Source organism: Microtus ochrogaster, chromosome 1 (genome assembly GCF_000317375.1).
Source record: "Microtus ochrogaster isolate Prairie Vole_2 chromosome 1, MicOch1.0, whole genome shotgun sequence".
NCBI lineage: Eukaryota > Metazoa > Chordata > Mammalia > Rodentia > Cricetidae > Microtus > Microtus ochrogaster.
The window spans coordinates 36,392,957-36,407,874 of NC_022009.1; the positions used below are offsets into that span (position 1 = coordinate 36,392,957).

The 14,918-nt window shown below is 44.6% G+C and overlaps 1 protein-coding gene across 5 annotated transcripts in view; it reads right to left on the reverse strand.

Moving 5' to 3' along the window:
- Ttc7b (tetratricopeptide repeat domain 7B) overlaps positions 1-14,918 on the reverse strand; it is a 190,113-nt gene that overhangs the window by 74,764 nt on the left and 100,431 nt on the right. For all 5 annotated transcript variants that reach the window (XM_026780674.1, XM_005343452.3, XM_013346495.2 and 2 more), the window contains 3 exons: positions 13,730-13,787; positions 7,812-7,884; positions 5,073-5,233 (listed from right to left, as the gene is read on the reverse strand). In XM_026780674.1, the coding sequence (XP_026636475.1) occupies positions 5,073-5,233; positions 7,812-7,884; positions 13,730-13,787 (292 nt within the window). The remainder of the gene's footprint in view (positions 1-5,072; positions 5,234-7,811; positions 7,885-13,729; positions 13,788-14,918) is intronic.

Sequence of the window (14,918 nt, forward strand, 5' to 3'; positions counted from 1 at the left end):
ATCAAACCAAGCAACTACAAAACAGAAATGCTATGACCTATGACCTATCCATTTCCCATAGAATCTATAAGAACCCTTGAACGAAGGTTCAAGAAGACTTGTAAAGAATATTTACAGCAGCATCTCCTATCACAGCCCCCAAAGAGAGCAATCTTGTCTCTTTACAGTAGATTGGATAAAGATGCAACAAGACAGAACCTCAGGAACATAATTAAGCACTGAAAGCAAGTAGTATCTGGATTATATTTTAAAATACATAAAAACATTCATAACTAAAAATCTTTGTTATTTACAAGTATAAAATAAATAGTAGAGAGATATAAGACAATGACCAACACAGAAGTCAAAACAAGAATTAACGGGTAGGTGAGCGGCAACAGGACTGGATAGAAAGGAAATACACCCATTACATCATATAAGACATATTGCAAATATATGTGTGAGCACAAATGAATGCAAAGGCAGTTCATGGGCACCACTAATGTTCTTTTCCTTAAATAAGGAATGAATATTCATGTTTAATACTATTGTCTTAAATATACTAAATAAACATTCTTTAGTTTCTATCATTATTTGACAACAATTAAACTACGGTTGAAGCCACTGGGGTGGTGTGATAATACAAATTATTTTCTGTTTCTAAGCAGTTGTCACATATAACAGCCTTATAAATGCGTTAGCTAACTCAATTCTTACAATAATCCTCTGATATAGGCATTTTATTAGCCACATTTTACAAATGAAAAGACGAGACAAAGTCATTAAGTGACTTACTCAGAGCTGCAGGGTTTGATGTTCAAAGCCAGGTTTGCCCAACTCTTATAGCTGAACCCTTAACTTCTATAAAAAGAATCTGCATTCCTTTCCTTCCATGCAGAACTAAGCCCACAACACCAGCTTCTCCAGACTTACTTGTGGAGTTCCTTTAGGAAGGAGTTTCTGGGTGAGGCTGTGACTCACGTGGCTCCGTTGGTAGTGTTTGCCTAGCGTGCATAAAGCCCTGGGCTCCATCCTGAACACGTCATAAACTGGGTATGAGGGCACACATGTGTAATCCTGGCATTGGGAAAGTCGAGGTGGAGGACCAGGAGTTCAAGATCATCCTCAGCTACAAGGTAAGATTGAAGCTGAGCCACATAAGACCCTGCTGTTGTGTGCCCCTATCCAAAAAAAAAAAAAAAAAGCATTTCTGGTTCTCAGAAATCTTATAGCTGGCGAATATTTATCCACTTACAGTTCTGCTTCAAATGACAAAATGGCTGCGATGGTGCCTCTTAGTTTAGACTCTTTAGGTCCCTGTTAAGCTTTTTCAAGGTATGAAGACATGGGTTGTGATTTCATGGAGAATGAGGATGCCATACAGTCCACTCTGACCCTGTACTGAAAGAGCTACAAGCAATCATCTCTTACATAGGGAGGGTTGACTCTGGCTCATGGTTCTAGAGGTTCCAGGTCACAAATAAGGGCTGTGTCACTTTGGGCCTCTCACAAAGATGGAACATCTTGGCAGGAACTAATGGAGCAAACTTAGCTGGTAGGTCATAAAGAAAAAGAAAGCAGAGAGAAGACAAGCTAAGGTCCTAATGATATTTCCAGTAGAATCTTAGACTTACTAAAGCCTAGGGCACATTACGTTTCTTTATCCATAAGCCACAGTTAGTAATAACAATAACCAATAACCTAGAAACTTCTATCAGATACATACCATCTGTGGTGGTTTGAATCAGAATGACCCCCATAGGCTCATATTTCAAATGTTTGGTCCCCAGTTGGTAGAACCATTTGGGAAGGATTAGGAGTGTGGCCTCACTGGAGAAGGTATGTCACTGGGGGGCAGATTTGAGATTTCAAAAGCACATGTCATTTCCAGTTGGCTCTCTCCCTGCCTCAGGCTTGTGGATCAAGATGTAAGCTTTTAGATACTGCTCTAGTGCTATGCCTGCCTGCCATGCTCCCTGCCATAACGGTCAAGGACTCATTCTCTAACACTGTAAGCCCCCAATAATCGTTTTCTTTTACAAGTTGCCTTGGTCATGATGCCTTGTTACAGCAACAGAAAAGTAGCCAAGATACTACCTTTTAAGATTCAAAGTACTTCCCCAAAGTGTCACCTTGGGGAGCAAGCCTTAACACAATAATCTTTGGAGGACACGCCTGTAAGCTAAAGCATGTGATATATGCTTTGGTCATGGTTTGTGTGTCTAAGTGTTCAGGTGTTGGAAGCTTGATCTTCAGTGTGGCAATGGTGGAAAGTGGTGGAACCTAGTACAAGGTAATTATGTCACTGGGGGCTCTACCCTTCTGAGTAAGTGACGTAATCTTTACAGGACCTGGTTAATTTTCTTGTGAACAGCCTGCTGTAACAGTGCAAGGCTGGACCAGTTCCGTTCTGTTGACTCATGTTCACATTGTGACTTCTCATTTGTGCATGTGTTCCCTCCATGTACCATCTACTATGTAACAGATATGATGAAGTCAGGGAGGCCCCCATCAAAGACGTGCAACATCTACACCGAGCCCCTGGACCTCTAGATAAATATATAAGTAAATCTATTTTTTTTCACAAATGTTAACCCAGCTTCAGATCTTTTTTTTTTCTTTTTCGTTATAGTAATGAAGAACAGACCAGTGCAGATGGGGTAACACTGGAGGACCAGCTGCTTCTGTGAGAACCTTCAAATATCTTATCTGACAACTGTTCAACAAGACAGACAGGGCTGACCCTAGTGGAAGGATGCTCATTCCTAGGGAATAAGTACAAACAATATCAATTATGCGGTTGTTACTATCAGTGGGTTAGGGATAAAAGAAACTTGAGGAAACCCTAGGCTGAAACAAAATGGAGACACTCTTGTTTAGGTTGGTGTTAACAGGCTTTACCTGGCCAGCAGGAAATCACAGGACCCACATTTGGTCCCAACTTTTAGTAATATTCTTACTAAAATAAGAATACTGAAACGTATTCTTGCTAAAACCTGGGGAGAAGTTCTGATCACAAAGGAAGAACACGTCGTGGCTATTCTCAGGCCTGCTGCCATGCGCTTTCTCTAGCTCACAGCTTAGCACTGGAATATCAGACTTGCTGTCCTAAACATCTCCACTGCTGCTCCTTATCCCTACGGCTTGAAAGCTGTCAGCTGCTGTCACCTGGAGGCATCACCATGGCAGCCACCACTGTTTACTGCTTCCTGTGCAGTGTGGCTGGTGGTCTAGGAAGCTCCTCAACAGTGCTGGAGTGCAGGATCTAATGAGCGGAGTGGGCGTGTACACACACAGGGCAGGAGGCAGGAATCACAGGAGGGTGCATTGTAAGGACTGATAAGAGAGATCAAATTCAATTGTATTATGTTGTACTTTACTACTTTATCGAGATGGAGAAAGGACCAAACACTTTTTAAAGTAATTTAAATACTTTGAGATTCTACAGGGATAGACGTCTTGGGATAAAATCCAGAAATACACAGGTATCCCAAGAGCAAGTCTTAGATGTGCAAGAAGCAAAACTGTAGCAAAGATTTTTAGTTCACTCTGCAAAAAGCTGAGCCTACAGAAGCAAACTCCAGTCAGAGGCTTCCTGGATTATAAGAAGACAGCTCTGGCTGGGGAGAGGAGAAGCACCCTTTCCTTGAAGACAAGGAAATGTTTGTACTGGAAATGTGTAAATCAATTTTCCAAGAGGAGACGAAAAAGCGCCAATTAGAACCCCCAGGAGGGGATGAGGCAGGAGATCAAGCCAGCACTGACCCATTTATATGCTGCTGCAGCGCTTCTGAAGTAGAGAGGAAGCAGGGCCACCTTCCACATTCCTTCCCTTCTCCCTGTGCTCCCCGACCCCCAAGCAGTCCCCACCCTGTTACTGGATCTGCAGCCATGCAGACAATTGGAACCCTCCAGCCTGCTGGGGTGTTTACTATTCTTGGCCACTGTGTACTGGTAACTAAGCACCACTGAGGATAAAATGGTAACTCAGTAGCCCAGAAGACAATGTTGTCCACAAAGCCTAACCACCAGGAGTCAAAGGATCCCACATCCGTTGGCTCAATAAAAAATGTGACTCAGAGGACAGATGTGATGATGGACAGGGAGTTTCAAGCCTGGGGCTTCTTACAATGACAATTCTTTTATATGTATAGTTATTAACTTATCCAAGGAATTGTATTTCCTAGAGATTAACCTAGGCTCAGAGAGGTAAAGAATACTGATCCAAGTTACAGGATAATCACCCACAGCCTGTGGGAGTTCTCAAGGGACACAGGACAAACAGTCTCCAAAGCAACACTTCCCCATACTCCAGCCACTGGAGTGTAACAGGATTCTGTCACAGCCAAGTCCAAGTGCACTGGTATTAGTATTTACACTATTTTTCTTGAGCATGAGACTCTTAATCTCAGGGTCATGGGTTCGAGCCCCACGTGGGGTGACATTTGTTGACAAAGGGTTTCTGTCCTGCCCGGTTTCCACATTTGTTAAGTCCCAAAGAAATCACACAGAGGTCTATATTAATAATAAACTGATTGTCCCATTAGCTCAGGCTTCTTATTAACTCTTATAACTTATATTAACCCATTTTTCTTATCTATGTTAGCCACATGGCTTAGTACCTTTTTCAGCAGGGCAATCACATCTTCCTTCTTCTGTGATTGGGACAGGACTGGGGAGAAATGGGCTTCTTCCTTCTCAGAATTCTCCTGTTCTCAGTGACCCGCCTCTACTTCCTGTCTGGTTGTCCCACCTATACTTCCTGCCTGGCTACTGGGCAATCAGCGTTTATTTAAAACATAATTGACAGAATATAGACAATTGTCCTGTGCCGGAAAACTATTAAAAGATTCACCCACCATCTTGGTACAATCGTCTGTGTGCTCCAGGGCACACAGAAGGGAAGAAGAGGTGAGGGTGACTTGAGGCACATCATGGGTAGCTAGGAAATGGGGTGGGGTGGGGGTGGGGCAAGAGATTCTCTGTCCTCCTTGAGTGTTCATGAAAACCTCACATTTGAGAGAGAAGAAAGAGGGAGAGTGAAGCTCATCCAGTAACTCCAGAGTAGGGGAGATCAATGTGGGATTACTTACATAAAATTTTCTGGGTATTCACTCAGGGCCATGTCAATGATGTTGAGAGCGTCATGGTAGTGTTTCTGGGCTGACAACAGGAGAGCGAGGAGGTGCAGGGAGTTGGCATCATCACCTTGGAGTTGAAGAGCTTGACGGACATACCCGAGAGCTTCTGGTATCTGGTTTAAAATAAGACCAAAAGGAATGCTTAAACAGTTCCACAGAAAGGGGCCATGGTTACAGAAGGTGCATTGTGAGCGGTTTCACATCGTAGGGGTCAACCTCATGGCATCCCCAGGACACTGCCAAACAAGGGAGCACATCCTCTTCAGCAGTAACAGGGCCGATGAGGGAACTGGAAAGACCACTTCTCTAGGTAACTGTCCACATGCTCTTCCATCTCTCCGAGAAACACTTTCTCACTTTTGTTCCCCACAGAACCAATGTACTTTTGATTATGTCTAAGATGATTTTACTGCAAACAGAGATGCAGGCAAGCTACCAAGGGTTCTTAGTGGAATTAAACTGCCTTAGCTGAATCACTCTCCTCTTTCATAACATTATTGAAATTAAAATACTTCATAGGCCACGAAACCTTTAACAGAGCTTACTAAGGACCAGATGTCTGGACCTCTACTGGACATGAAGGAAATATGCAAACAAACAAAACCCCACACCTTTCCAAACTACATCCCAAAATAATTGGAGACAAGAAACAAATTACAGGGCCACTTGCAAAGCAGATGTATCCAAATTTAAGCAGGTTCAGGCACAGTGTTAACCATGAATGCAACAGCTGTTCAACATGTTCTTGTGTAGTGGTGTGTGCATGTGCACTTGCCTGTGATGTGCATGCAGAGGCTAAGGTTGTCATGGGGTGCTTTCTCTCTCCTTCTCCAGCTTCAGTTTTTGAGGCAAGTTTCTCACTGAACTCAGAACTCCCAGAATCCACCTGTGTCTGTCCCACAGTGCTGTGGTTAGAGATGTGTTCTGTATCTGGCTGTCATGTGAGTGCCAGGGAGCAGAACCTTACCCACTAGCCATCTAGTGTCATCCAGCTTCACAACACGGTCTTTAATGAAGATTAAACGGGCATGGAGCCCAGGGTTACGTGTACAGTAGGTATTTGAACACGTTAGATTTCAGGTTTAATAGAAAGGAGAAGCTGAAGTTATATTTCAAAGCAGAGCTGGGACAGAGGCATCTAACTTATCTGCACAGGGGACTCTGTGTGGCTTCCAACTCTGCCCTTCAGCTCTCCTGTCACTTCCCAAATCTTCAGGAATCTCACCCCTTAGGAGAATCTGACTTCCTTTTCCAGAGCCCCCTGATTTTCCACTCTGAACTGCAGTTTCACATGGATCTATGCCTTAAGTGCTGGCTACGGAGGCTCCCTTCTTTGGAACCCTAGAGCTGTCAGTGGCATGCTTCAGTGGCAGGGAGGAAGTTCAGGTACAGAGAGGTGAGGTGCTGAGTGCTGGAAAGGGGGGGACTCTGGCTGTTCTGATCCTTCTCTACCCTCTCTAGGAGGGCCATGACCTCTGTCCCAGGTAGCAGGGACATACTCATTTAGAGCCCTGGTGATTCAACACTCATGCCTATAATCCTTATGGATGAGTTGCACCCATAAATCTCCATCTACTTATCCACTGTCTACAGCAACAGCCTCCTGCATGATCATTCCTCAGCTTGAAGTAGGGAGGCCAAGGCAGCTATCCTCACGGTGCTGGTGGTTTGTAGGGATGAGCAAGTATTTAGGGATAGAGATGGGGCTCAAAAGGATATCTTTAGAAGGGAGTAGATGCAGGGTTCAGAGCTGGCTCCTTCATTAAAAAACTCTTACTAGGTGTCAAACACATACCAGCAGCGTTCAAGTGCCAAGGCTAGGCAATGACAATGGCAGACATGGTCCTCCCTTCCTGATCTCAAGTGAAAAGGACTGATATTTTATAAGGAAAATGAGGAGGTGAAGGGAAAACAGATGATCAGTGCTCAGCCCACCTCTGCCGCAGTGGCAGCTCCTAACCAGTCCAGCTGTGACCACATTCCGCCAGGTAACAAACCTCTCTAGGGCAAGAATCTTGGCTTGCTGTGTTTCCAAGATGCCAATGGCAGTTACTTCTTAACACCATTCTAAGGCAACTGGGAAGCCTCTGGGGAATGACATCTTGAGCTAACCTCTGATTCACCCTTCCAGTGTGCACTCAGGAATGTGCTGGGGTCACCACCAGTGTCTTGCACCTGGTGGGCTAGCAAGCATATGGGTGCCGTTTCTAGAACAGCTGGGAGGGAATGAGGGCAGTAGAATGTGAAAGGCAGCTCAAGCTGCCTTTGGGAAGATGAAGCTAGCAAGGCTTGGCCTTCCAGCAAGAACATGCAACCATGGAAACACTCATATCGTTGATGCATTTTAGAAGATCTGGTGTCTCTTGATACCTTCTAGCATTTTCCAGTTAAGCACAGATACCCCGTGACAGTCAGGTTCCAATCAGTGACTAAATTTCCACCATGAAACTCAGCACTGGGTTCCATGACCCCATTACTGTTAGCAACAAAGGCCCTTGGTGACCCCTGGAATCAGGGTACATGCCGTGTTGCCATCTGACTCCAGGCTGGGCCTTTGTGGATTTACTCTCAGTAGTACAGCCTAGGCCGTCTATCTTCACAGCACATGCTCAAACTCTCTGGAACCTCAGGGTCTTTTCTGGGAGGAGCTGGTGTCCTCCGAGAGCAGCGTCAGACATTATAGACACTGACCTGTCTGGAGATGGCAAGCTGCAGAGCCAGGTAGAAAGCTGCTTGGTGGTCTGTAGGTGACAGGCTGTGGGCCCTGGAAAAGTATTCACTGCTGTTAGAACACGAGGCCACCTGTAAGTGCCCATCACAAGTTCTCCACACATCTGCATTTTGGTGTCAAAGTCTCATTGTCAGCTGAATTATGTATCATTTCCTTCACCCTTCCCCAATACCACTAATGAATGTTACACAATCTGACCACCATACACAGATTATGTTTTAATACGAAATAGTAAAATTAAATTAAAATGAATTGGAATATGTGTTTGGTTCTTGTTCAGAGCCTAAAATGGCCACAGAGATTCCCAGACTCTGTGAAGGGGCCTAGAGACAGGTAATCAATCCCCAGACCCTGAGGTCTGGCCTTCTCAACAGATGCTTCCCCTTAGCCAAACAGAAACTAGTGTCATTCTGGGTCATGATAAAAACAACTAACAGGCTGTGGGCCCTGAAAAAGTATTCACCCTTTTCTAACATAAACCCATGGCCAGATGATGGCTACTTTGGTTAAGTTTGGAGTGGCCTTAACGCTACTTCATCCAAATTTCTGGATTTCAGAAAAAGCCATATGAAAATCAAAGACCAGTTTTGCTTATAAAATGAGATTTGGGTTTTTGTGAACCAGAAGGAGGAAAGAAAGACACCCATTTACTCTGCAAGGAGTCTACTAAATTCCTTGCAGCTCCCTAATTGTGTTCCTCTAACTATGTTGTGTGACAGTGTGGTTGGACACTTGGCTTGGCTCCATCCACTGGTCCTGGCTGCTGGATGCAGAGGCTGCTTGGGCTGTCTAACAGGCTGCAAGGGTAACCTTCTTCGGCTTTTATGTGGAACTTCATGTATTTCATCAGAAGCAATTCAAAATGTGATAGTGTACAGAACCTACTTCTGCTTTTAACAGTCTGGTAGGAAGAGAAAAACAAACTTAACTTCCATAGAAGGAGCATGGAGCAGACTAATCACAAAGTGTGCTCCTGGATAGCAAACCATCTCTGCTTCGACAGCATTCTGTGATCAAAAGAGGGACTTTCACCAGCCGACAGCAAGTTCAAGATGAAACAGAAACTGAAATTATTATGGAGTCATCTGCGGCCAACTCACCAAAGTTTTCTAGAGACATTGGTCTTTTACGTAATCGTCAGACTTCCACGGGAAAAGAAAAAGACACGTAATATGCACGACCCAGAAAACATGCCAAATAAATGAACTTGGGTACTGTTTGGGCAAATGCTGTACTGTATGCATAACTGGGGTTTGCTCTTTCCTTAGTATTTTAACTTACTTAAAAATAGTTTTTATTACTATTTGTGTATGCACTGTACACATGTGTGCTGGTAGGCTTGCCTGTGAGTGCACATCTGGAGGACAGAAGCCTCTGTTCTATTGCTCTTGTTCTTCATACTTTTTTTTTGAGGCCTCATCTTTCCCTGAACTATGACTAGACTGACTGGCCACTGAGCCACAGGGATCCCTGACTCTGCCTCCTCAGCACCGTGATTAAGGACATGCATCACCACATCAAGCTTTTATGTGAGTGCTGGGAATCAAATCAGGTTCTCATGCCCGTGCAGCGAGCATTTGTTAATATCAACTTGGGAGTCCTGGGGAACCCTTCCTAGCAGCCCCTCGACAGGCCACAACCTTTGGGCTTCACTGGCCTGGGTTTAAGTGATGGCGGCTGAGCATTCACTAGGGCTGTCTCCACTGCATTTCAGCTCGCATGACTGACACGCCCTGGCTCTCCACGCATGAGTAATGAGAAGAATTTTCTTTGGTGCTCATGGATGAGGTAAAAATGTCATGGTTTCTGTCTTTCCCAATTATCCAGTGAAAATGGGTAAAAGATGGATTAAGAAGAAACATTTATTATGCAGAGTAATTTAGTTTATCTCGTCTTCTTTCAAAAATAAAAAGGCCAGGTTTCTACAGCCATCAAAAATAATTTGTCAGAACTGTAATTTATCTCAGCCCAGTTTGTATTTTTCCACAAAGTAAGTCAAATCATGGTTGCTTCTATCCAGTGCCAACTAAGTGGGAAGCTGGCAGCTGCTCTGGTGAATGCCGAGTGTGGATGGTGACCGCTATGGGCAGAGGCCCCACTCTGGTCTCAGCACAGGATTGTGGGCCACTAACCACAGGTCTGGAAAAGAAACAAACTGGAAGAGCTATCAATTCTGCCATTTCCAGAGAGCATTCTGGTGACTTCTAAAGAATTTCCACTGAGGCTAATAATCAGACTCCGCCGGCCTGTTTCTATTGAAGCACACCTTAAAACATGCGTTTTAAGTGACTTACTTGCACAATTTTGTTAATGAATGAAACTGACTTTAGCAAAAGAAAGGGAGTGGGAAATAGCAAATAAAACAAGAAAAACTAAGTGGGGTTCACCCCCTGTAGATGCCACACACCTTGCTTCGGTTGTGTGGGACAGCTCCAGCAGCTAAGCTTCCTGGGACAAGGGCCCTTTGGTATGCTTACTGCTACTTTGCTCAATAAAAACCAAGTGCCCATGAAGCTGCAAGTCTGAAAACTCTACATGAATCTAAAGCAGCTCCACAAGCCATCCTCATGTAGACAACACCTGGCCAGGTTGCTAAAAGAAACTCAGACAACCTAAAATCTATCACAGCGATGCTCACAGTGCCTCTACTGATAAAGCACCTATATCTTAAAGAATTCAGTTTTTCTTCCATGACAAAGATGGGTATCTATTCTTCTCCCATGAATAGAGAAGTATCTATTCATCCATCATCCTACCTGCCACCTCCCCATCTATGTACCCATCCATCCACCTCTCCCATCTACCAACCTAGCAGACTCTCTACCTGTTCTCCCTCTGCCCACTCACTCTCCCATCCATCCATCCATCCATCCATCCATCCATCCATCCATCCATCCATCTTCCCATCTATCTGCTAATCCATACTCCCACTCTCCACTCACCTACCCATCCATTAACGCACCCACTTACTGATTTACCCTTTCTTCCATCTACTAACCCCCCTGCCCATTCACCTACCTCTATCCACTCCCACCCATTCATCTGTTTATCTATCCATTTATATTATGCAGTACTTACTCCAAAGAATAAGGCTCTAGGAAGTCTGGAGATAAATAATACAAGTTTTCCTTAGGGAGCTCTTCCCACCCTACCAGAAGGAGAGACCCGAAATGATTTTCACAGTGTAACAGATGCAGTGTCCAGACAAAGGCATACTGGGCTGTTGCTAGAACATGGATGGCTCAGACTACTGGGCTAGAGCCCAGCATGTCCAGTGGACTCCTAAATTCCAGCTCCAATAGTCTAGAGCTGATCATGATCATATAGACAATGCTGCTGATCAATTCTGATTCTGCCTAGAGCTGATCATGATCATATAGACAATGCTGCTGATCAATTCTGATTCTGTCTAGAGCTGATCATGATCATATAAACGATGCTGATCAATTCTGATTCTGCCTCATAAAGCACAGATCTCACAACAATGATGACTACAATTTATGAAGCCTCTATTATAGGCATCTTACCTAAGAATACTCAGAAAAGGAGGCAAAACCAGAAATGGAATGGGGAAGTGTGTGATGCCAAGGCTTGGTCTTTATACCACCATCCTGCTGTCCTGTCTGGCTGTCCTGTCTGGCTAATTTCCCAAAGTTCCCTTCAGTTCTGATTACAATGGGCACAGAACTCATGAATTAGGAAGAAATACGCAGAGTTAAATCAGAGCAGCGTGTCTAGGTGGCTTTAGCACTGAACGTCCGCATTCTGGACCAGCTCAGCCCCAAGCTCTCACCCTCTACACACACCCACCACACTTAAGCCCAAGCTAGGAGAGACAGGAAAGTGAAGCTATGTATCCCAGCCACCCTGAGTGGCAGACATGGATGATGTAGGAGCAGCGTTTACTAGTGCATGCATGACAGACACATGCTGTCACCGGTGGTCTTTGGGACCGCTTTTCTCCAGAGGACGTGGAAGTTCACCAAGCTTACAGCACTCCACACAGCAGAATTTACTTCGCCGTATTCTGCTCGGCATGGATGAACTGGTGGGGGCAACTAGGTTATGAGCTGACAGCTCAGTATCTGGGTAAAGCCACACCACTTTGATATATCCAGACATTGCCCCCTTGAGGGCCCCGAAAAACAATCTTTCCAAATTCTGGCTCTAGTTATGATTAAGACTTCATTCCCACAGGCTATCCCTCTTTTAAATGTACCACTTTTCTTTTCAAAAGAAATGAATAGCAAAACCAGAAGCGAAATAATAGTATAAACAGAACTTTGGGGGAAAACATATAAACATATAAAATACATAGTAGAAAAACATTTCTCACCAAGTGGCTTTAAATGCTCTATTTACATTTAAGAATTAATACAATCTTTCTTATTTATTTAAAATCTTTTCCTTAAAGCTTTTATTAGGTCCCCAATTGACTAAAATAGTCAATGTCTACTTGAATCAAAATGATTGTATGCATTTGAAAAACATTCTGTATTTCAGATAAACACTAATTTAGGTTAGCCTTCTGCAAAGTAGTCAGTTAGATTAGGAGAGCTTATTTCTCCTTAGTCCCTTATGAACAAACATGTTAAATCTCTTTGAATTCAAACCTAAGTGGAGAAGGAACAGAAAAGAATTCAGGCCGACAGAACAGCTGTTACATAACCCTCGCTACCCAGGCCGCCCCAGGCCGACCACCACTGTGGCTGTTTTTAGAGAGCCAATGAGACTGCTGATTTAAGGAAAGCAAAACAGATGTGATGGCCACTTTCTCAGGCATCCGTGTGTGGGTTTGACAAGAACTGGAGAAAGCAAAACCTGGAACCCTTTGAAATGGAAATGCTTTCCTGCTCTGGGCTGAGAAACACTAACAACAAATGCTGAGCCCAGATCAGGGGCTCAGACGTCAGGAATAGGCCCGGCAAAGTGAAGGAGCTGGACAAGCCTGCTTGGAAACAGAAAGAAATGAGGCTCGGCACTTCGGTGGAGAAAAACCAGCTGATGAGGACGCCATGAGAAAGGCACATGACAACACGGCAGATACGATCTACGCATCGCTGAGGAAAGCATCTAACAAAGGTGGCTGGTATAGGCTGGTGCATGAGGTTTTCAAAGACGCAACTAAGTTTCCAGCACAGTTTTAAGAAATCAAAGTAACTCAGGTGTATTTAAAACGACAGGATCAATTCCAATTCTAGATTTCACCTCACAGGGCTGGATTTTCAGGGACCAACTTGATTTTGATGATTTATTACACCTGCAATGAGCAAAGTTAGTTACAAGGAAAACCACCTAGATGCGGCTCAACACTGGCTCCAATATACGTCCCTAGAGACTCCTTTCACTCCTGCACCTCTCCCCATACTGCGATGGCATTATTGCTTCTCCTGTCCACCAGGTATGGGGATAACCACGGATTTTATGATAACAATGCCCTGTCCAAGTGCGAAGGTGCTGTGGGCAGCGGGTTTGGGGTGTTTCGGAGACTTTCAGACCTCTGGTTTCTGCACCTGTTAATGTCACAGCCTACAGCCTGACATGCAGAAAAATTCAGAAAAGAAGGACCTCTTTTCAATACAACGACAATGCCTCCAATAAAGGAACCAGCTCTATAGACAAAGTGTCTACCTTTCTTGTGCTGAAATCACTTTATCAGGAATGAATAAAAAATACCCAAATAGATTAAAAGTGGGCGAAGAGGGCAAGGAGTGATATCCTGCTTCCAGTTTCGAGGTTTCATGTTTGCTGCTCAAGACAACATACTCCCGGGGCAAAACACTGTTTACATAATCTTTAAAAATATCCTGCCTTTCTCATACTCATCATCCTCGGTTGTCACTACGTACACAGAGTGAAAAGGCAAACTCCCACTCACCTCTGAAACGCAAGCAGCGCCTTCCTTTGCAGGACCTCCTGCATCCCTCGCAAGGAAGCTGAGAAAAGGGTTCTGTTAGTAGGTGGCAGGAAAGATTGGGGTGGGGATGACAACACTAAACCCCCCACGAAAGCCATGTTACATGGACCAAGTTCCAAGGGCCTATTGCACTGTTAGGATAGAATCCCTGTCCCATCCCCAAGGCTCTTCCCATGTTCAGTGGACATTACTGTGGAACAATGTCAGAGACAGTGTGAGCTTTGGGACCTTAGTCCTATATGTCACACACATAGCACGCTGTATCTTTCTGAATGTGAATCCAGTCTAGCTAATCACTGCTACTTTTTAAGCACATTTCTGTTAAAAAGAAAAACCGGAGCATGCTAGCAAGGGGGTGGGGAGGCATTTTCCTGAAGGCCATTTGAACTGCAGAAAGAACACACTGGTTCCCCCAAGATAAACATGTAGAACTGGCTCGACCAGGATGGTGCAGTCGGACCAAGCACCAGCGGATCAACAGGCTCAGAGATCCTTCTGTGCCGAGCAGCTGTGACCCTGGGCTACGAACTCTGGCTTGATGCTAGTTTAATTCATGCTACCTGAGGTCAGGATTCTGTGATATCAAAATAAAGGACGGAGCTGCCACACTTAACATGGGTATAGGAATATCAGTTCACATGTGTGAGCAAACACTTCCCTGTGTAGAACAAGAGCAATGGCTCCCTTATGGTCTGGTCTGCCTAGGAACAAAAAGGGGACTTTTTACTGGAGTAAGGAAGAGTCCAGAGGAGTCTGTCTGCAGTCACACTGCAGGAGGCCCTTATCCAATCACTGCACAAAGGCAGCTCTGGCTTGCCAAGAGATTAGCAGTGGGAGGCTGTCTCAGGGCTGGAAGGAGCCGGGCCTGGGGCTACAGAGAACCTTAATTGCTCTACTGAGAACCTCAACTGACCCAGCTCAACTTCAAATGCTGTGAGAGGGTGCATTTCTGCAGGGTGCACTGATTGATTCTAAAAGCTGTTTAGGGGTCGAGTCTGAATCAAGAATGCATGTGGGCTTGGTGAGTTCCAGTAGAACATCCCCATTGTCTCAGTGTGTGGGTGCACCCCTCGCGGTCCTGAGTTCCTTGCTCGTGCTCCCTCTCCTTCTGCTCCTGATTTGGACCTTGAGATTTCTGTCCAGTGCTCCA